Source organism: Chlorocebus sabaeus, chromosome 10, assembly GCF_047675955.1.
Source record: "Chlorocebus sabaeus isolate Y175 chromosome 10, mChlSab1.0.hap1, whole genome shotgun sequence".
NCBI classification, from domain to species: Eukaryota; Metazoa; Chordata; class Mammalia; order Primates; family Cercopithecidae; genus Chlorocebus; species Chlorocebus sabaeus.
In genome coordinates, this window is record NC_132913.1 from 78,643,287 (window position 1) to 78,667,299 (window position 24,013).

Below are 24,013 nucleotides of genomic sequence, written 5' to 3' on the forward strand. Positions count from 1 at the left end.
CCTCTTACCTCATGAGTATCCATGAACTCCTTTGGGAGCCCTGCTCTTCTGGATGACCTCACCCCTGCTTCCACACACTCTTCCATTTTAGTTATTAAGGGATTAAATCAAGGCAGTGGAAGCCATTCATGCTTCATTAATTTGTGAGATAACGGCCTGCAGTAGCAAGGGCAGATAAAGAAGTGGAATTAACCTTTTTGCTTTTGACCTCTTGCCAAACCCCAACAGGATGCTCCGCTGTGGGGAACTTTCCCCCCTGTGGTGGTTTTGTGCCTAGGGCATTTCTAGGTACTGTTTTCTTTGAAGCAAGTTTCAGAAGGAAGTCCTCAGCAGCACAAGGAATTGCTGCTAAATTCCAAAGAGTGGCTTCCAGGCCCTCAAGACAGATGTTTCCTTCTCTCTGCTTTTATACCTTAAGTTCAGTCCTTTTCCTTCCTGGGATAATTTAGTCTCTCTAAATCCCTTATCTACTTCCTAATGGGTGTCTCCAATACCTGGCTTTTGCAATCCACCTTTGCAAAAGAGTCACTCTTTGGCCCAGTTCACATTCTTACAAGTCCAGTAGAAGGAAAGGTGCTTATTTTGTTGAGTAACTCTTAGCAAGCTGGCTGGGGCAGACTTGAGGGTCTCCATTATGATTTGATAATGGTCAGACCTCCAGGCTAGAAAAACTTTTGGGGTGTCCCTAAACTTCTTTGTCACGAGGACTGCAAATACAAGTTCTAAAATCTTGAAAGAAAACTACCCCTTGTGTTTTAGATTATTTTTTGTAACTAGGATGTGAACTCCTGAAATAACGAGCTTTGCTTATTAGTTCTAATGCTGAAGTAGAAGAGTTTCTTGTCTAATTATGCAGGTGTTACGGGAAAGGGGTCCCAATCCAGACCCCAAGAGAGAGGGTTCTTGGATCTTGTGCAAGAAAGAATTTGGGGTAAGACCACAGAGTAAAGTGACAAACAAGTTTATTAGAGAATCAGAGAAACAAAAGAATGGCTACTCTGTAGACAGAGAAGCCCCAAGGGCTGCTGGTTGGCTTTTTTTTCTTTTGTGGTTATTTCTTGATCATATGCTAAACAAGGGGTGGATTATTCATGAGTTTTCTGGGAAAGGGGTGGGGAAGTCCTGGAATTGAGAGTTTCTCCCCATTTTAGACCATGTTAGGTAAATTCCAGATGTTGCCATAGCATTTGTAGATTGTCATGGTGCTGGTGGGAGTATCTTTTAGCATGCTAATGCATTATAATTAGTGTGTAATGAGCAGTGAGGAGGACCAGAGGTCTCTTTCTTTGCCATCTTGGTTTTGGTGAGTTTTGGCCGGCCTTTTTTTTTTTTTTTTTTGCCACATACTATTTTATCAACAGGGTCTTTATGACTTGTATCTTGTGCTAACCTCTTATCTCATCCTGTTACTAAGAATGCCTAACCTCTTGGGAATGCAGCCCAGTAGATCTCAGCTTTATTTTACCCAGTCCCTATTCAAGGTGAAATTGCTCTGTTTTGAAGGTGTCTTACACAGGGATTTCTAGTTTTTAAAACATCGTAACACATGTGAACCATTTTATATACATGTAACATTCAGATACTATGATTTTCCTTCTTAGCGGTTACATTTGACTGCCAAGATTAAAGTATATTTTTGAGTGACCCATTAAAAAAAATGTGAAATATGGTACATGTTGAGGCTGACCTAGGTAATCTATGAAATTTCACAAAAATATTGTGAGATCTGTGTTTTGAAAACAAGTGTGATTCTAAAGGAAGAAGAAACTAAAATGCATATTCATCATATCCTATTTTAAAGCCTTACTTTTGAGCTTTATTCGATGCTTTACTGTTGTCGTTCTAAAACAGATGTCATCTTAAAGTGATTTATCTTGATGATATTATTTTAGTTTTGTAGCCAGTAAAAACAATCCTTTTCCAGTTATGTAGCCAAAGGAAAGCAACATGGCCACCTATGTTTAGGATATAAGAATGTAAGTGAAATTAGAAAATTACATGTTGATTAAACATTCTTAGAAAAAATGATTGTAGCTCATTTTCTAAGATAATTTTCACCTGCATTCTGCCATCTGTCATGCTATGGCATACATCTTGGTTATATTGGGATGGCAGCTAGGGACTTCTTTGAGATTAGATGTGTAAAAATGAAAGTGCAATGCCTTTAAAAAAAAATAAGTTGTTGTTGCATGGTATGTCTTTTTCTATTTTATTTCCTTTCAACCTATCTGTGATTTTATATTTTAAATGTCATTCCTATAGGCACATATAGTTGAGTCTTGTTTTTATATTCATTCTTACATTCTCTGCCTTTTAACTGGAGTATTTTGTCCACTGACATTTAATGTAATTATTGACATGGTTGGATTTAATTTGTCATTCAATTATTTATTTCTGTTTCTTCCCTCTTTTTTTTTGTTTTTTGTTTTTTTGTTTGTTTTTTGTTCCCCTATTCTTGGCTTCTTTTGGATTATTTGAATTTTTTATTCTTATAATTCCATTTACTTTTTAGTTATTTTGGCTGTAGTTCTTCATGGGTTATTCTAGGGATTATAATACACCTTAACTTTTTAGAATCCATATAGAGTTAACATTGTCCTGCTTTATGTGAAATGTAGAAACCTTCCAACCTTTTAGGTATATTTACCATCCATCTCCCCCCAGTCCCATCTGTTATGTTTGTTTTCACATTGTTTTCTTTTTACTGCATAGTGCACACTTTGCCCATTGTCATTTATTTTGAAGAAAGGCTTCTCTACCTTTTCTTGCCCTGAAGCTTGGACTATTTAGGAATGTTTACCAGTGTTGTGGCTAGCAGGGGTAACTGTAATGTGTACATAAATTAATTTACCATGCTCATACTGGCATAGGACAAGACTGCAGCGAAGCTTTCCAGGATAAAGGTACAAATAACTATAAAGTCTTATTTTCCCTAAAGTTTGATTTTAAGATATGATAAGATGAATGTCTGGTGGAAGGGTGTAACACTAACTTGACAATGACATCAAAATATCAACTTGGGAATATTTTCCAGGCGGGCAAATGTTTCTGAATTAAGAATATGAGACAATTACAGACGTAAAGATATAAGGAGGGCCAACGTAATGCCTCTCCTTAAGAAAACTCAAGGTTTCCATGCAAAACACACCACACATAATTCCCTTTCTCCTTTTCGTTCTCTTCCATGTCCTTGTGGACCACCTCAATCCTGATTGGGCTTAACATGAAGTTAGAATTAGGGAAGCACATGGAGGCTGGGCATTTTTAAAAAACACTTTTTCGGGGGTTAGTTTAGAAACACCCAGTTTTAGGACTAAACCAGAGCTAGAAAGGAAAAGAAATAGTTGAGACTTGTATATCTCAATTGTAGGTGGGAATTCTGAGACTGAGCTATTTTGAGAGGGTTGAATTCAAAAGGAGAATTTCCTGGTGTTATTTGAAAGTACTCTAATGAAAAGGAATACCATTTTGAGAGCTTTTGAAGAAAATGACTTGAAATAAGAAGGTGGAAACAGTTATCTAAGTTCAGGTAAGTTTCCTGAGACAAATTTAGTTCTGTTAAACACTTTGGCTAATGGAGAGGTCCAACTACCAGTCCTCAGAATGGATTAGATTAGCTTTGGAGAATGATTTCTGAAGCAACTCTATAGGGAAGAGCCAGAGAGGCTGAAACATGGGGCCATGTTTGAAAGAGCATAAGCTTTGGATCTATTTGGTGTCACAGACATCTTTTCTGCTTTGCACTTGAAACAAACCTAGGAAGGAAATGGCAGGGTGGAGAACATGGAGTTTTGGGAAAAGAAGCCCTGCCATTGCGTCTGATGGCCATGAAAGCAGAACCACTCTGATGAACACTCTGAACAGAAATAAGATGGGAGAGGAAGATAAATACCAGCTAGACAATTGAGAACATGCAACCCAGCATTCCACCCTGACAGAAAATAGCAGATGAGCCCCAAACCAAACTTCTAAAACCTAAAAGTGATAGATACAGCTGTTGGGAAACATACTTAGCACTGGGAAAAGTTTGGCTCTCAAAGAACAGCCGTGTAGCTGATCTGGAAATGAAGGGGAGATGGCCTTTAAACATCAGGCTGACCCTATTCTTAGAGCTCAACTAGAGGACAGAAGAAGAGGATAAAACCATGCCCTTAATGTGGTAGGACTAAAACCATGTTTACCCCCTTACGCTATCGTCATTATATTATAATTAACCATTCATTTCTCCGTGTGGTAAATAACAATGCTGACACGGTCACAAAATAATGTGAAGCATATGGGTCACAACTGGTTTTAACTAAAGATTTCTCTAAAGATTTATTTAAGTTCCTTAATTACAGAGTGGCTTGGAAGACTGGCATGTGGTTTCAGTTTATAGTTATAAATGTTGGAGCTGATGATGGGTACGTGCTCATATTGCCAGAGAGGGAGAGGAGTAAGATTGGGAGGGGGATTCGTGTTCTTTGGGAGCCTCCCTCTTGCCCTTTTTTTTTTTTTTTAAAGAAAGTGAAGATCTGTGTTTATAAGAATAAGTGTGATGACATTTATACTGTCCTTGAGATGGGTATGCCAGTAGTTACAAGCCAATTTTTCCAGTACTTTAATTGGTAAATTTTCATGTCACTTTGAACTCAGTGGCTCTCTAGAATCCTGAAAAAATAAATCCCTTTTAGCTTTTGTCTTCTATTAAAATTATACTCTCTAGGCTGGGCGCGGTGACTCAAGCCTGTCATCCCAGCGCTTTGGGAGGCCGAGACGGGCGGATCACGAGGTCAGATCAAGACCATCCTGGCTAACACGGTGAAACCCCGTCTCTACTAAAAAAATACAAAAAACTAGCTGGGCGTGGTGGCAGGTGCCTGTAGTCCCAGCTACTCAGGAGGCTGAGGCAGGAGAATGGCGTAAACCCGGGAGGCGGAGCTTGCAGTGAGCTGAGATCCGGCCACTGCACTCCAGCCTGGGTGACAGAACAAGACTCCGTCTCAAAAAAAAAAAAAAGAAAATAAGTATTCAACTTAGGTTCTTTGACTTAAAATGAACTCACTACAGGGTCATTTGGTGATCTTCCAAAGCCTCGTGTTTGTGTGTATGTGTGTGTATGTATGTGCCATATATGTTACTCATTTTTTAAGTAATTTTGCATTATTTTGGAACTAGTGGTAAATATAATGCAAAGTTGTAGTCCTGGGAGCATGGGAAAAAGGTCTGTATTCAACAATACATAAAGAATTCAGTTAATACGTATTATATATTGGAAAACATCTTTTGTGTTTGCTGTAATGTGTTTTCCTACATTTCTTGCCAATGATGATAATGAAAGTGGCATCTCGAAATATTGTCTGGACATTGGAGGAGCAGCAGGGGAGGAAGGCTCATCAAAAAATCTAAGCAATGCTTTCCTTCCCTGCATGAAGGTCATAGAAGAAATGAATTTCCCAATGTTTATCCTTCTTCATGGAGCTCACTCCGGTAGAGACTTTGCCACTGCTTCGAGAGAATCCACTCATTCATCCATCCCTTCATTTATGACTTGGTGTCGGTTACATTTCATGTTTATGTCTCTGTGGCATAAACATGGCGTAAAGATTAATTAGAACGGCTCTGCCCTAGAGGAGTTTATATTCTGGTAGGGAATAAGAAGGTGTGTACATAACTAATTATAACACTGAAAGATTTTCTGACATTTATTCAGAGCTTTATAACTTTCAAAGTGCTTGTACGCACTTTTATTTGATCTTCTAAAGTATATGGCTACATTCTCCATGTTGGAGATGAAGACACTGAAGTTCAACCATGGTGATGACTTGCTTGAAGTCACGTAGGTATTGAGATACATCTATAGGGCCCAGGGAATTGCATCTGAGATGTTTTCTGCCTCTGTGTTCATTGTTTTCCACTATCCCCATTATGCAATGGTGCACAGACTGGGGAATCAGAGAATATGAGAGAAGGTTAAGGCCGCAAGCTGCTGTGGAGCTTGAGCAAGGCTTTGGTTGTGTAGAGAATGGTTGAAAAGGCTTTGAGAGACAGAAAGAGATCAGTGTACATTGTTCAAAGGAACAAGCTAGAACAACCTGTTACTCAAAAAAGACCCTGGTGTCAAGATTTTTATTACTTTTTTTCTGTCTGTCTTTTTTTATTCATACATCATGCAACAAATGTACTTAGAGTGTACAGTACTTATATGCAGGGCAGCAGACTCACTGATATGAGGGTTACAGAGTAAGACTAGGGGTGGCTATCCTCGAGATTCTCACAGTAGGTCAGCTGGAAGGTAAGATACGCTGGCAAATAATTGTAAGGGAACATGATGAGAGAGGGAAGAACGTGATTCATAGTATTTCTGGGTTCAAGTTATGACTCTTCTGAGAATGGGATCACGGGCTTCTCATGTCATCTCTTAAGACCGTGTTTCTTTAAAGAGGCTAGCATTTAATTTTGCAGATCTGTGTTGAAGAGTAAGTCCAATTGTGAATCCTAGGACACTTTACTGGGCTCCTGGCACATCAAAGGTGTTCAGTAAATTGTCATTATTTATGGTTCCGTATGCCTTTGGAAGAAAAGCCAAAGTCCTTGACTGGTATGAACAGCTCTCTGTGATCTGGTTGGCCAAATGTACACTATTCCTGTATCCCAGCCCTTCACCAGTCTCCTGCAGACTGGTTGCTCTCACATGCACCCTTATCACCCTGTGGTCTGTGCAAAATGCAGAGGTGCTATATCCCAGTGGTCAGTCTCAGGCATTAACTCTGGCCCTGCTGTGTCACACTGGCAGTGGACCTCAGCAAGTTATGCCTTTGCTTTGTGCTGGTCTTATTGTGAGATTTAAAATGACTAAATGTAAAGAGCTTGGAGGCAGTTCTGGTACATGGTAAATGGTGGATATTATTAATTCTAATTACCATCTGACTTTGCTACTGGCTGTTTATCATCCTGCGCTGAAGCTTCCTATCAGCTCTTTTGTTTTTCATTTGGAACCTGCCTATCTCTCTCCCCAGCTCATCTCTTATCCTCTCTTCATTATGCTTTGCTTTGCCTTCCAGCTACATGGAACTGCCCATTATCCTTCACCCCACCTGATGTTTTGGCCTTTATTTTTACCTAAAAGGCATTTGTCTTGCTCATTCATTCTTTAGGACTGAGTTTTCTACTCTTGAGTTTCTCTGAGTCCAATTTCCACCCCTTTGAGGTTTCTGTCTTGCTCTTCAATGTTTGGCACATACCTTTATCATTGGGCTTAATGTATTGGCTCCATTTTCTCTTTGTCTCTCTTTCCTGCTTTTGACGGAGAACTCCTGAAAGAAGGGGTCAAGCATTAATTGTCCACATTCCCAGCTTGTTCTTGACACATAGTAGACTCTTAACAAATACTTGTTAATAAATGAAATGAGGACTTTACCTATTTTAAATTATCTTATTGTCAGAATCATTTTTTCCAATTAACTAGAAGGGGCAAAATTTACTTTAGTAAATTTTGAAGTGGGGAAGAGCAACAGGAGCACTGCTCTGGCCTTACTTGATAGAGGCCCTTTGCCATCCTAAGGCAGGGTTCGAAGTTTGGGAGGCTTGGGCCGGACAAAAACCCTGGCAAACCCAATTTTGCCTCTGATGGATCTTAGAGTTTCAGTCATTTGTTTGTAAAGGCAGTAGTTCTGTATTTAACTTATTGTAGTTAAACACAGCTATTTGGTATTTGATAGTATTTTTCTGATGTTTGAAAAGATTTTTCCCCCCACTATATTGAAACTTCAGTGTATTGTCCTGAAAAATCTCAGTATCATCCCATTTTAGACAAGTGGTGTAACGTTTTCTCCTTGTTTGTCTGAGTTACCTGGATTTTAGTTTAACAACCCATAAATGTAGCTTGCTGGGTTTATAAATAAATAAATAAATAATTTATTTAAATAATAAGTCATATCATTGGAGTACAATAAAACAGTACTGTTTTGGTTAATAGAGAATACATGGAGGAAGGTAACATGGGCCACAAAGGATGAGTTTATTTATTTATGGATTTTAAGAATTAAAGGGAAATAAAAGGTGATAGCTTGCTTTCCATAAGCATATCACAGTAGCCCTTTAAGGAGCTTGTAGTTCCATCTGATAAACACATAATAATGATCTGAATTCTAAGGACTTTTTCCCCATTATCCCCTGCAGCTTTGCCCTTTCGGATGAAGCATACAGATCCCTACGAGATCAAGATAAGGACCAATGTATTCTCATTACTGGGGAAAGCGGAGCAGGAAAAACAGGTAAGGCTCCTACCAAGCAACTCTGCAGAAGGTAAATGACAGAATGACAACAGCAAACAAAGAATGACAACAGCAAAGAGGACAAGTGGGGCCTCCTTAGCAAGATCTGTCACAAGGCCACTGTGAGGGTGCTTCTGCAGGAGGATACTGGTTAGGATCACAGAATGTTCTCTGGACTCCCCAGAGAAACAAGGTGCCTATCCAAGGGGATTCCAACCAATATGAAGTCTAATGCTGGATGGTGCAAGATCTTTTTACTTTTCTCCCAAGACATTAAACCTATATGCTCTTGCAGATTCAAACTGCTTCCCCAAGAATGCCAATTTATTTAGGTTTTAAGAGAGTACAAACACATTCTACCTTTGCTAAAAAGTGAGGGAAGGTACCAGGAAAATGCTAACATTTTACTCAAGAGTTTTCCTCTGAAGCCTGAAGAATTGAGATTTTTATATGTATTTTTTAGACCTGGCAAGCTTTGCATAAAACAACCCTCCAAATGGGAGGGTTATGCTTTTTACCCCTTGCACTTTTAATAAATGCAATTCATATGATTGGTGGTCTTAAGTGAGAAAAATGACTTTACAGATGGTGCCCAGCTACCTGGAAAAGATTCAGAAGAGCCACATTCTCAGAATCCAACCTTAGAAAGGTTAAAGCTGCTGTTGTCCGTGGTTGTTTTTTTTTTTTTTTTTTTTTTGATGGAACTGATGAGTCTGTGGAGGAGGAGGATGGTGAGGGAGATGGTATTTTCATAAGGTTTCATCTGTAAAATGCTTTTGTTTTATAGATAAGATCTGATAATTGGTCAATTCTTTTAGTATTCAAAGGTGGGATTTTAAACGTTTCTATTCTGCGTGGCTGTTTAGTTGTCACATGTACACATTTTGAGTTCCCATTGATCAAGAGAAGAAAATCTGCCATAGGTGTTGAGTCAGCTGACTAAATCCATTTTATTCACAAGCTCTTAGAAAGATTTGTGCCTTGAAAGGCTCACTATCTGCGTGGAAATGGTTTTCCTTCTACACCTACTCTTTCCTCCACTTTCCTTAGGAGTAACTCCTCCCTCTACCCCATGCAGCTGAAGAAAGAGTGGTTAGATGAGTGTGTCCAGCCTCCTTTCTTGAGCCCTTTGGAGACACTGAGCACCATTGTTTTGCAGGGCTAGGCAGGTTCTAGGCTTTAGGTGGTCAGAAATGAAGGGAAAAGGATTGGCATGTAAGAGCCTTAGGTAACAGAAAACATGGTGTCATATTGTTGAAGGAATTTTAGTTGTAAACCATCTGGTTTAGGCTCCTCCACATGGGATAGCCAGACTCCTTTTGTAGTGATGAAGTCTCACCGCTTTGAATGGCGCACCCCTGGAATTGTCGTACAGGCTCAGCTAACAAAAATTCTTCCTTACCTAGAGTTCAATTCTGCCTCTACCCATTGGTCTTCAGTCTGCTATCTGGAACTTTACCATATTAGTCTGCCTTATCCTCTACAGGACAATCACTCAGTTATTTGAAATCAACCATTTTATCTTCCTAGGGCTAAAAATCCCTTTTCTTCAAATTTTCTCATTTTCTACACATTGACTTATTCATTCATCCAGAAAAAAATTACTGAGTACCAACTTGGTGAAAGGTACTGTACTAGGGACATAGACACTGACCTTGCCCTTATCACATTTAGTTTGGTAGGGGAGATAAACAGTAGCTCTTTGCATATACATATATGTATGCACCTATACATACAAATTACATGCAAAACATAAGTGGAGTAAAGGAAAATCACATGGTGCTTACGAGAGCACATTAGAAGAAGAATTGGATCTTACAAATATCTCATTGTCTTGGTCCTGTTCTGGAAACATCCTAATTTGTCAATATGCTTCATGGAATTGCATACCAAAAAGTAAACAGAATACTTGAGATTTGGTCCTGGTTGTGGTGGAACTCTTATCCTTCTTTTTCTTTTTGAGACAGAGTCTCGCTCTTATAGCCCTGGCTGGAGTGCAATGGCACAATCTTGGCTCACTGCAGCCTCCACCTCCTGGGTTCAAGTGATTCTCCTACCTCAGCCTCCCAAGCAGCTGGGATTACAGGTGCCCACCACACGCCCAGCTAATTTTTGTATTTTTAGTAGAGACGGGGTTTCACCAAATTGGCCAGGCTGGTCTCGAGCTCCTGACCTCAGATGGTCCGCCCACCTTGGCCTCCCAAAGTGCTGGGATTACAGGCATGAGCTACCGTGCCTGGCCTGTTATCCCTCTTAATGTGGACCCTGGGCTTCTATTAATATAAAGCATGTATTGACTCATACAGGTCTTTAAACCAAGTAAGATATTACAGGATTTTTTTTTTCCCCCACAGTAACTTCCATTAGGTCAGATCTGCTCAATCTAGTATTGATGAACAAAATTATTTTAAACTTACATGTAGAATATTGTATTTATTTTTATTAGTTTTGGTCCATTGTTATAACCTCTTGAGAAGCTGACAAATGCTGATTCTTTCCCTTCTCTTAGGATTGCTGTCATTTTGCTGAGTAATAATGATACTAGCTAACCCACATTCAGCACTTATCACATGCTGGGCGGTGTGCTTATTTACATGTATGAGATAAGTATTTTTGTTATTTCAATTTTTATGATGGGAAAATAGGAACACAGAAACGTTAAGCAATTTGCCAAAACTTATACAGTGAATAAGTGGCAAAGCTGGGATTTTGAATGCAGGTAGTGTAGTCCTAGAGTCCCTGCTTTTATCCACTGTACTAAGCTGCATCTCTGTACCTTGAACATGGTACAGAGTAGTTCTTGAACATGGTTCTTTCTGAGTGCCATACTACTTTGCCCGTGTTGGTAAGTCTCCTTCAGCTAGCTTCCCATGACTTCTTAAGGGATGGATTTTGTATTGTATTTCTACTAGCTAATTTAATGCCTGCCATACAGTAGGCAATCAGTACATATTTGAATAATTGAATGAACACCATGCACTAATCCAAGGAGCCAGCCTCCTGTCTTTATTTAAGTAATTGACAAAAACACTAAATAGACTGGGCCGAAGACTGATGTGTATGAAAATTGCCAGGTCTCATTTAAAATATAAGTCTATCTTACTAAAAATTAGTTGATTTGCTTAGTTCTGGGTATCTTTATCTTTCTCTACTTTTTTCCTTAGGCAGTCTCAACTGTTCAATAATGTTAATGTGTTCTACATTTATACTTCAGATTAAAATACCTCTTGGCTGATCTCCGATCTAATGTATTTACTGCCTGTCTCACATCTCCACTTGGGGTCTCACATGCATCTCAGACTAAGCATGTACAAAATGGAACTCTTAATTTCTGTCTTTACCCTCCTATAACCAACCTTTCTAATCTCAATAAATGAGACCACTAGTCAACCTAGTTACCACACTAGAAATGTTTGTTATCCTTGATTTCTTCATTTCCTGTATTTCCCACATCAAATCCATTTCTCAATTTTGTCAGTTCTGGCTCTGGAATATATATCATACCAGGCTCTCTCTTCCTTTTCTTTTTGTCCACATGGAGACTCACAAGCCACCTACGGTTCTCTCTCATGAGGATTATTTGTAGCAATGTCTAATGGGTTTCTCTCCTTTCTCTCTTGATTACCCCTAATTCCATTTTACAGACCCCAGTCTTTGCTTGTTCAGATCTCTCTCTCTCTCTCTCTCTCTCTCTCTCTCTCTCTCTCTCTCTCTCTCTCTCTGTGTCTCTGAACCTGTGGGAAACTTTACAGGACATGGGCATCTTGAGAAAATGCTTTTACCCCTTCCATGTCACTAACCAGTTCTTTCAGGTGAAACAGAGTTTAATTCTTAGAAGCAGTACAGCTTTTTGTTTGTCTCCAGGTTGACCAATGAAAATGGTGGCAAGGCAAGTTAGAAACTCTGTTCCTTGCTGAAGGCAGTTGTACTGATGCTGTATCTCATGCCCAACCCTCCCCCCGTCCTGTTTGACTATTTACAAGCACACATATTCACTTCATATTGCTTCATTTTTATTTTCACTTGGAAGAAGAAAAGAAAATATTCCTAAGCCTCTTTCATCCTTATATTCTTTAGCTTTTTAGCCTTCTTTGTGACTAATGATTTTTTTAGGATATTCTAATTGTATCAGTTCGTTCCTAAATGAGTCATCAGAAGTGGGTTGCGGTCATTGGTTTGATGGGTCTTGGCCAATTCTTCGTCTCCTCTGGAACATGTGTTCTGAGAAGACAGCACATCCACTAATTAGCTATGTCAGTATGTGACATCCGCCTTCTCAGAGAGTTGTTAACACTACTACTTCCTCCTGGAGCCAGATTCCATCTCCTGGTGGGCTCATGTATCTTGCTTACTGAAAAACTGAGTGGAGGTTGCTAGTGCTGTTTCAGAGGATTGGCATCCATTTTTCTTAGGAAAAAAATAAACACTATCCTATTTCTCTGGTAGAACTCTAGTAGTAGAATGGAGTTCATTCTTCTTTTTTGTAATTGTCTCTTGATATTTTTCTGCTTGACAATTTGTCCTATTGGTTTCAGTGCCCAAATAACCACATGAAATCCTCTTCTCCTTGTCATCTTCCCTGGACTTAGTCCTTCTGGGGATCCCGTTACCTTTGTCATAAGCTGGAAAATGGACAATGCTTCCCAGGGCTTGTCATTCTTTCCTCTGGTAGGGCCATTGTGTTTCCAGCACATAGAATTAGGTGCTGCTTCAGGGAGGAGGCTGGAGGAGGGTACAACAGAGACCCTAGAGCATTGCTTCTCAAATCTGCGGTGAAGCACCAGTTCCAAATCTCATGTTCATCATTACTAGAAAAATGAAACAATAGACAAAATAGAGCATTTAAACCTTAATTTTTTCTTTTAGTTTTAACAGGCAAAACAACCAACCAAATTACTACAGAAACTTTTAAAAGCCTACCTGCATGTGTAGATCAGTAATAGTCTGTGGATTGACCAACATTAAATCGTGCTGGTCCTTGGACCATACTTTGAGTAACACTGTCTAGAAGTCACTCAAAGCATTTGTGTGGTTTTTGAGCCTCTGTGCTTCTTGGACCCCATGATGAACTATCATCTTGGGTGCTTCAGCTGTCTGTTATCACTAAGACACGTGCTGCCAGGAGGCAGATACTGCTCCTGAGAGTGGTTCCTTTTGAATACCCACTTAGCTACATGCTTGGTAGCACCTAGCCCTTGAGTCCTTTTCACTTATAGAGCCCAACAGCTTCTTCACCTCTCAGTCCACTGTAGACATAACCAGTGGTTTGCTGACTTACTCTATTTTCTTTCTTTTTTAAAGCAGTGATACAAAAACTGCTTAATATTTTCTGATGGTTTTAATTGTCTTTAGTCTATCAGTTGAGTAAAGCCAAGAACGTGTGTGTTTAAAGTCTCTGTTTTGTGGAGATTACTTACAGGAAAATAAAATGATAGAAGATAATATATAAATTTCAGTATACAGTTGTACAAAGAATTTGGAGTGGGGGTTTCATCTCAGTTTTGAGCAGAAGAGGGATGCCAGGCCATTTTGAAATGTCATATCATCTTATGCACTAAAATTGTTTTTGTGTACATGTGTTTATTGAAAATTTTGTTTTAGTAAATAAAGACGACAATTAACATTTATTGAAGGCCTGGAATGTGCTGTGTGCTTGAGATATAATATCTCCTTTCAATAAAAGTCTTTACTTAATAGTTTGTATAGAACCACCATGTAGTATTAGAGGGCTTATTTTATAAGAAGTAATTAACTTAACTGGGTCATAAACCCTTCTTGGCAGATGATGATGTTATTGGTCTTAAACATTGGAGACACTCTTAAGCTGCAGTTATATAACGTGGCCACTTAGGGAGAGGCATGAACTCTTTTGAGTGCTTTGGGGTGCTATTTAATTCATTACTGCTGTGCTAAATAAAAAATTCATCAGACCTCATAAAAGTGCCCAAGTATTTTTAGGCGTTGAACTCACAATTCACTCCCATGGATACAAATGGTTTGTGGAGAACCTTTCAAGCACTGATGGGGGCAGGGAGGCAGAATATGAGGGAACTATCAAAACTACATTTTTCCAGGGACGTCAGAGTAAATCTCTGAGCCTGAGAATATGATCCCAACATTAGGAAACATAATTATTTGGTTGCTAATTTTACAGTTACTTCAGTTTCTAGGAACTCTTCAGCCATCTGCTAGAAGAGTTATGAAGCCTGCCTTGCTCATTAAGACCTTTGGTTCTAAACCCCAAATGACCTTACATATCTCCAGTGGTTCTCCAACTAGACAGTGACAGAGATGCCACTGACTTACTGTAGCCTAAACATTGGTGAGCATTTCACAGTGTTGAAAATGCCCACATTGAAGCAGAATAGATACGTGATGTCAAGGCCAAAATGTAGTGAGCTTTTGTTTTGTTTCTATCCTGTGTGAGAAAGACCCCTTTCTATCTGTGTGTTTTATATAAATTAACAGAGATTTTGTGGCCCTCTTTCAGAAGAGGATGACATACAGGCTTGTTTCAGTAAAAACATCACCAGTTGTGACTTCCCTTATAGCAAAGACTGCATCTCTCATTGCAGGGCCCATGCGTTTAGTACTCTGGAATAGTTCACCGCTGTTAGATCCATTTGGATGTGCAGGAGCTGGGTTATTTTGCAGCACAGCAGACTCCGGACTGCTAAAAGCTTGCTTCTCCAAGCTGCAGAGTGCTTGTTTTGTTGCACACAAACGTGGCCTCATTGATTTAGGCATTTACTCTTTAGCCCTAAATTCTGGTTTAGGGCTCCGAACCACCAGACCTACAAAAGCTCAATTCCTAGAAGAACTTTGGTGTCTTAACTAGAGGAATGGAGGGGTGAAGAAGTAGATAAATACATGTGTATGAATAAATGTATGACCCTCTCTATATGCCATATGACCTGTAGATCAATATGCGACATATGTGATATTGCCTGTATCTATGAATTTATCCATAGAGACCTGTTACTCCTGGATGAATTTATTAGAAGCTCTGTGAAAAAAGTGCAGAATAAGCCTTGCCTGTTATCATGCCTTTTTTTCCCCTGACACAGTGATTGAATCCATGTGGAGCCTGCTCCGTTAACATACATAGGTTTAGGTATCTTAGGCGTGAGATTCCCATCCTTTTATCATCATCACAATTGTCTTTCCTTGAATTGTTTTCCCTTTCTCATTCACCTTCCACTACTTCACAGTGCTTTTTTTCATTAAAAAGATTATTATGTATGAATGTATCTAATTCTATGTTATGTGATAATTACATGATAATACATATTATTCACAGTACAGTGCAAGGTGTCAGAGAATACAGAATTCAATTAGTTATTCTTACCCTTACAGGACTTTAAAATCCTCACAGGTTTAAACTGTCATCTATACTTCCTTTCCATTGTTTGTAGAAATTAATTCTGATCTAGATACTCTGATCCAGAAGTATTTTGTAACAAGCACTTTGTCCATTAGTGAGGAATATGTGTTAAACCCTAAATGTTCTGCCATTTTCTGATGAGAAGAGATTTTGACCCCAAAGACTTCATATATTTTGTTAGTCCAGTTGTTGATGAATTTTAAGATTCAAGTTACATTCAAACATATATATATAAAATATATATGTACGTAAGTTTACGTATGTGAAGTATCTATGAGTTAGAGAAAATGATGAACCAAGAATTTATTCTAAACAATACTGTTACATTTTGTCTATTTTAAATGACAATATTCTTATATTTAACAGTCAACATAATTCAAAAACCAGACTTTGAAATATGGTGGATGATATTCAATTTTTTATTCTTCTCAGAAATAGTTTTTTGTTATAGAGGTTATCATGTAAAGATTTGATTTGTGTAAGTATATAATATTTGAATACAGATTCAAATTCATTTGAACTTTAGCACCAAAGAGTCAAAAGGAAATGAAGTGCAAAGTCTCATGAGATAACTGTTATTTCCGGTTTCCAGCGTGGTAAAATATTATGAAAACAGTTCCTTAAAGTATGTTGGACCTTGTAATTCATTCTTACTGGTTTATTAATTTCTCTAAAGTAGTGCCTGTGTAATGAACTACTTGAGTTAAAGGTCAAGTATTATGTCAGGAAAAAAAAATTATAAGAGTTGTCTCTTTTAAATAGTGTGATTTTTCTGGAGAAAATACTGTTAATACCAACTTCCAAAAATGACTTATTAAGATGAGCCCAGTAGTACAATTCCTGAAAATGGTTAAGAATCTGAAGATATTTTTAACAACTTGGAAATAAATTATTAAACAACTTGAACTTTATCCTCAAACTATATTTAAAAATTTTATTTGAATTGCTTAAATAGGTTTTAAAGTTCATAAAGTGATTCTTAATTTCAGTTTAAATTAATCCATCTTTATATGCCAGGAGATATTATGGGTTTATATATACTTTAACAGCCAAATGATGTAAGCCTGACCCAAATTCCGGGAGATCTGCTCCTGGTGCCATTTTCAAACACATTTGACCCTGAGAGAACTTGATCCCATCTTGTTCTGGCCATTAAAAAGGTCTCTGAGAGGTCAAATCAATTCTAGTAGCCACCAAAAGATTCTCATTCTTGGTTGGCTGATCGCCACCCCCCTACCCCACCACCACCACCCTGCTAAAGCAGTTGTCTTCTAAGTTCATCCTGGACCAGAACAGGTTTTCAGAGGATTCGTTGTAGCCATGAATGTGAATTTTGAGGTTTTGAGGTTTGGCCACAGTAAGGTCTATAATTACTAGAATAAACAAAAGAGCCTGACCTAAACTTTATATATTTTTTGTCAGTTTACCTAAAAGAAAACTTTTCATTTAAAATGTGTGATCATGTATTTGTGTGTGTGCGCGTTAGTATGTTTGTGTATTTGCCACTGTCTAAGGCAGTTACTTTGCTGATAAATGTTTTCAGTCTCCTGGTATTACAATGGATAGACAGGCCAGAAATTTATGTCAAGAAAGAAGCATATACATAATATATGTGAGAGTTCAGGTGGGGATGGGGAACAGAGAATGCAGCTGAGAAGGCAGAAAGATGAGAAAGCAGGCCTGGAGGGGATTGCTTCCAGGACCAGACTGCAGAGTTGGATGCGTGGGTGATTGAAGAGAGCTGCCCCAGGGCTGGAGACTAGATAGCAACGGATGTTAGGAATCTGCTAGGAGGACAGCCTCACCTGAATTGAAAGAGAGCCTAGAAAGTATCCTGAAGTGAGCAGAGAAGAGCTATACTTCGGACTGGAGGGTAGAGGGCAATGTGGCCCCCAGGAGTGAAATGAAATATGGTAGTATATAAAGTCTTTGTCTGTAAGTGATGGCTCAGGACAGCCTGAATGGTTTAATAGGATTATCTATGTATAATGCACCCACTTTTTTCTAGTTAAACCATGAGAATAATGGAAAATGTAGTTGAGGAACTTTAAGCGTTGGAGGTTGTGTTATGTGGACAGTGAGTGCCCTGTGAAAGAAGGGTACTGCAGAGATGGAAAGATGGTTGTTTCTCAGTTACAGTCTTTAAAGGGAGACAGCAGAAATCAACCACACGGATGACCAGATAACCTATTTGGATTCCTTTTCATTACCCAGGAAGCAAATTGGAGAGAGTTACCTCCAACCATTGAAGACGTACCTAATGTCCCACCATAGTTCTGTGCTCCATGAGATTGTTTCCTTCCCCCTTGAAAAACGGAAATGTATTTGCCAGTACTCCAGAAACAGACATCTTAGGACTTGAGAGCTTTATGTGACCTGCATAGATTCTTGGTCTTCAGTGGCTCCTGTTGGTTGATTGTTTTAGGTTGCGCAAAAGCCCTAAGGAACACGTCGGGCAATGTGCTTAAAGTGGCGTTCCAGTTGTTCATGTATTATTTTCCCAATGGTGAGAGATGGGACCGGAATCCATCTGCAAGTCTCCTGTGAGACAGTTAAGATTGCCTCATTACACCTGTAGGCAGAGAGACCCTTCCTCCAACTTGGAGGAGGCTCACCTGCCCACTGACAGTGGCAGTAAAGCAAAGACTTGAGACAAAGCAGGATTTGGAGAGACTGGTTTCCTTACCTCAACTACCTAGACCAGGGAATATGTTTTCTTCTGCCAACATAAAATAGTCAAGCATTTTCTGGGTCCTGGTTATGGAACAACTAATTAGGACAGCCCTATGGAAAACAGATTCCATAGCAAATAAATTAGGGAAACAGAGCATTCTAGATCCTTTTTTAGAGTTCAGCAGTGTACACGATCATATTAAAAGCTCTGAGAAGCCTTTTGATAAAGAAAGTGGTTTCACTGCATCTGACTCGCTGTGGCTCCACATCCACTGTGGACCTCATTTTCCTTAAATATCTATTGACATTCCTTAGAATTCAGTGTTAAAAGAATCAGAAGCTAGTAGGCAGATGCTGAGAGAGGGGACACGGACTGATAGGGAAAGGATAAAACCACCAAAGACATGTTTTGTCCACCTCCCCAGTTTGAGCTAAAAAATTTTTAGGTGATTTTATCCTTTGCCTCATGTGGCCTATTCTTTAGCAGCTTTTGTAATAGGGTTGCTAGTGAAGCCTATTAAGACTACCATGCCTGTAAAAGGCTGTGTTTTTTTCTTATTAAATCCTTACATTGGCTGCTTAGTTTTTGAATTAAGTTGAAGAATTATGAATTTGGTCTAATTATGAGCAAACCAGTTTTTTGGTTTTTGGTGTTTTTTTTTTTTTTTTTTTTTTGAGACAGACTCTCTGTCACCAAGGCTGGAGTGCATTGGCATGATCTCGGCTCACTGAAACCTCCGCCTCTCGGGTTCAAGCTCTCTTTCTGCCTCAGCCTCCCAAATAGCTGGGACTACAGGCGCGTACCACCATGCCCGGCTTATTTTTGTATTTTAGAAGAGATAGGATTTTAACATATTGGTCAGACTGACCTCATGATCCACCCGCCTCAGCCTCCCAAAGTTGCTGGGATTACAGGTGGGAGCCACTGCACCTGGCCGAGCAAATGACTTGGAACATATGAATTGGAACATATCTTTGAAGAAGAGCAGTCTTCTAAACTTTAAAAATACGTTTGGTAAAGATACCCAGGTTACCAAGTTATTTTTGGCTTATCAGTATATAATATAGTAATTGCATATAAATGACTGCTTTAAGAAGATAATTCTGATGTTTTGTTGGTCATGTTACTAAGCAGTTTTTTAACAGCCCAGTGATAAACTTTAAACACAGTGTTTATTATGTCTGAATTAATGACATGTCACTAAATAGAAAGCACAAATATTTTAAAAGGTTTCCAAAACATTATTTACTTCTCTAGGAATAAAGACATTTGAAAATGCCATTATTGGGTCTTCTCCCCCACATTTCCTCCTCCCCAAAAAGATTTTTTAAATTTCTGTGTTATTGATTAATATGGCTTATTTTCATCCACAGAGGCCAGCAAGCTTGTCATGTCCTATGTGGCAGCTGTTTGTGGAAAAGGAGCAGAAGTTAATCAAGTTAAAGAACAGCTTTTACAGTCCAACCCTGTCCTGGAAGGTAGGATGTGTTATGTACATGCAGTCGGTGTAACTTGAACAGTAGATTCAGTTATACAGGTGCTTTGAGTACCTGGTCTGCTGGGAGGTGTTCTGGGAGGGAAGAGGAAGGAAGAAGAGATTCAGGCCAAGACCTGAGGAGCAAATAAGCCGTGTTCTAGAACCTCTTGGCCTAAGTGTTTAGCAGAGTAGTTTACTAATGTAAAATGAGCTTCCTCACTTAACAATCACTTCCCCACTCAATTTTTATTTGAATTACTTAGATTTTGATTAAAAATAATCAACCAATTATTTGCATGTGATGGTGCAGTGCTCTTTTATTATTCAGGATAACACCTGTGGCTGATTGTTTTTGTTGTTAGAGAAATGAGGGCTCACCCAGAGAAACACTTAAGGACCCATTTTTTCCAGGGCCATAGAAAGCCTAAACCTGACTGGAGAGTGCACAGATTCTCTATTTAGTTCTCTGTCTTAGTCAGCTTGGGCTGCCATAACGAAGTGCACAGACGGGGTGGCTTAAACAACAGAAACTTATTTTCTCAAACCTCTAGAAGCTAGAAGTTCAAGATCAAGTTGCTGTCCAGGAAGGTTTTATTCTGAGGCCTCTTTTCTTGGCTTATATGTGGCTGCCATCTTGCTGTATGCTCACGTGACCTTTTCGTTGTGCTTGAGTCGGGAGAGACGAGAGCAAGCTCTCTCGAATCTCTTCTCGTAAGACCACCAGTTCCATCCTGAGGGCCTCACCCGTCAGGACCACATCTCACCTTGATTCCTTCCCACAAGCCCCCCGTCCCAGTGCTAGCTTTTTGAGGGTTAGGGCTTCAGCATATGAATTTTGTGGGGAGATAAGCATTCAACCCATAACATCATCAGAAAACAAAACCAGAAACGAGTTTCCTTAATGCCAGGGAGAATGGCATACAACATCAATGTGAACTACCTTGGCATTAGAAACAGTACATCAAAGTCTTTCCTATTGATGGCAAGCCATTAAACTTGCTTTATGGCTGGGCACAGTGGCTCATACCTGTAGTCCCAGCTCTTTGGGAGGCCAAGGGGGGTGGATCACTTGAGGCCAGGAGTTCGAGACTAGCCTTGCCAACATGATGAAACCCCTTCTCTACTAAAAATACAAAAATTAGCCGAGCGTGGTGACACACACCTGTAATCCCAGCTCTTTGGGAGGTTGAAATGTGAGAATCGCTTGAGCCTGGGAGGCGGAGGTTGCAGTGAGCCAAGATCACGCCACTGCATTCCAGCCTGGGCAACAGAGGAAGACTCTGTCTCAAAGAAAGAAAGAAAAAAAACAAGCAAACTTGTTTTATATTGTAAGCGACAAAGGGAGACTGTCTCAAAAAAAAAATGCTTTATCTTGTATCTTGTAAGCATGTCTTTACTGTCACTTCACATATTTGTTGTGGTGGAGTAAGATTTCTCAGCCTCAGCACTATTGGACTGCTTACATGTTGCTGTGGGAGGATGTCCTGTGCATTGTAGGATGGCCTGTCCTGGGCACCTCTGACCTCTGTTAGCTGCCAGTTGCACCCCTGCCCCTAGTTGTTACAGTTGAAAGTATCTCCAGACATTGTCAGATGTCCCCTGGGGAGTCAGAACCACCCTGATTAGAATCTCTAGCCTAGATAAGTAGTTTGGTGGAATTTTTTGGTCCAAGTCATGGAAGGAAAGTCATGGAAGGATGAGATTCAACATGGATTAAAGCAGAACTGCTTTTTCCCAGGATGAAGGGTTAAAACCCTGCCCTGTTGTCATTTGTACTCAGGCTCAGCCTCTCCTGCCCTTTCAGAGAGGCTCCTGAATACCGAGTATTCACTGTGACCCCAAGACACACTTCTGATGCTTCAGTTTCACCACTACAAGGACACACCATGCATCTGTATCCCCAGTTAGTAGCATAAGAGAGAAATAAGGCAAATCATCTATTACGCTGTTTTTGATCTTTCCTCCATTTCAGTAGCTTAATAACAAAGCTATTGTGGAAAGCGGTATCTCTCAACTGTATTGTTCCAATATTTGACTTTTTGTTTATTGTCTTTTGCTTTTAAGTTAGGGTGCTATACATTTGCTGTATTTCTGTATATGCTTATTTTAAGAATGCTGTGATGTAAAGGAGAAATGCTGAGGATTGCTGTAGCCTGCATCTGTGACCAGAATCTGGCTCTTTATTCAGTGGTATTTGGAACTAGGCTCCAGTGCAGGAAATGGAAGAAATGTCTACTGTGGGCATGCATTATCTTTTATGGGAATGCTTTACTTTTTAGCTGGAGCTGCTACTGTAAATGAACATTTAGAACAATGAACTTAAAAAAAGCCAATTGAGGAATGTGTCTCAAGTGTTCTATAATGGAACACTTGCTTTTTATTCTGTGGCTCACAATAAAAGACTTTAGTGTTTAGGGTTGTGTTTAGTAATGTGCAACTCAGATTTGTTTGATGAAAAGATGGTTTATGGCTTGCAAATAGCACCCTGAATAAAGTTTCTTTGAAGCAATTCCTTCACTTGCCCCTGACCTTCAAGCCACAATAAACTGTCCTTTATGCATCAACATCTCTAGTTGGACTTGGAGCTGTGCAAGTTAGCTAACTTGGCAGCCCTGCATGTTCACACCCACCACAAAAGACTAGCCTGTGAAAACACAAGAAATGTCATAGTCTTCATGATAACTAGGTCAATACACACCATTATCAAGGTTGCATTCATGAAAGCCTTTTAACTGGTGGTGGACATGGGATAAGCACGGGAACCTCTCCAGCAAGCATCCTTTTTTGAATATTTTTAGTGTGCAGATTTCTTCACTCTGTATAGCATCTCAGCTCATCTTCTGTTGAAGACAGAATTTGCTGCCGGGGACCTACCAAACCATACTCAGCCCAAGCAGCATCTCTAAGGCAAAGAACTTTGCCTGTGTTGACTTTGTAAATGTTGTCTTAACCGAGCTTGAGCAACTATTTTTTTAAGAATCAAAAACACAAAAAAGCCACCCCATATAAAATACAGTGCATCAGGTGTGGCTGCTGAATTACCAGAGTTAACATATGTAAACATACACCCTCTCTCCTTGATCAGGTGACTGCTTTCAAAAGTCAGTCCAGATTTTAGCCCACAGGTCTCATTTGAACACTCAGTAGTCTAATCTGCTCCCTGTTTAATTTGAAGAAGTTATGGAGACCTCCAGAGATTTGATGCGTAGCCTCTGACCCCAAAAGTTTATTTCTGTTCACCACATTATCATGCTAGCTGCCGTGTGGGCCCTGGATCCCAGTAATAGACCGGGCGGGTGGGAGACTTGGTAGAAATGGAGGATCTCATGCCCCTTCCCAGACCCATTGAACCTGAGTCTGCACTTTAGCCTCATGTCATTAGTCTGCACATTAAAGTTTGAAATGGTAAAGATGGGCAGGGCGGGGCTTCCAGAGCATCAAACAGGGATCTCCTCTACTTATACGACTTACGTTTAGGCTGCTTAATCTTCTACTACCATGGCCCAGGTTAATTTGCTCCTATCTTGTGCACAGGCTTGGTGAAACAATCCTTTTACTCTATGACTCCGTGCTGTTCCCTATGTTAAACAGGAGCACTGTGCCTGGGGCGGCGTCAACCTGGGGTTCTTAAATGCCCTCATTTAAAAGGGAGTCTTGTGAGGGATTTGTCTCCAGGAAACAGCTAAGATTGGAACTTTTGTTATTTTGCATTATGGGCCAAATTGTTTCTCTTCGTTGTTTGGAAAGTTTCACCTAGGTCTGATATACATAAACTGATGAAAGCACTTTTAGCCTATTAGAAATGACTATTGTTTCCAAATATCTTACTCTTCCTGTATTCCAGAGCTATATAATTAATAATATTTAAACAGCTTTATTTTAAAATTAATTAAACAATTTAAAGGTTCACATGCCTTTCCGCATGATCTGGAAACTTCAAGTTCCATAAAGCCTTTGATAATGATAAGTAATCTCTGAAATAACCTTATTCAGTGATGATAATCCTAGAAGAGCATGAAGCCTTGCTTCCTGGTCACTCAATTGACTACTCTGTAAAAGTGTTAAAAGGTGTTGAATTAGATAAGGTTAAGTTTACAGTAATACTTGAATTCCATGAATCATAGGAATGATTTTTTTTTTTTTTCTATGAACTTGTAAGACATGGAAGCTTTAGCAACTTACTAAGACTTCTGTTAAGTATATTTCTGTGGAAGTTTTGAACA

The 24,013-nt window shown here is 39.4% G+C and overlaps 1 protein-coding gene across 5 annotated transcripts in view; it reads left to right on the forward strand.

Annotated features, from left to right (window-relative positions):
- MYO1B (myosin IB) overlaps positions 1 to 24,013 on the forward strand; it is a 178,389-nt gene that overhangs the window by 77,195 nt on the left and 77,181 nt on the right. For all 5 annotated transcript variants that reach the window (XM_007965683.3, XM_038000623.2, XM_007965686.3 and 2 more), the window contains exons 4-5: positions 8,161 to 8,255; positions 19,687 to 19,791. In XM_007965683.3, coding sequence (XP_007963874.1) covers positions 8,161 to 8,255; positions 19,687 to 19,791 — 200 coding nt within the window. The remainder of the gene's footprint in view (positions 1 to 8,160; positions 8,256 to 19,686; positions 19,792 to 24,013) is intronic.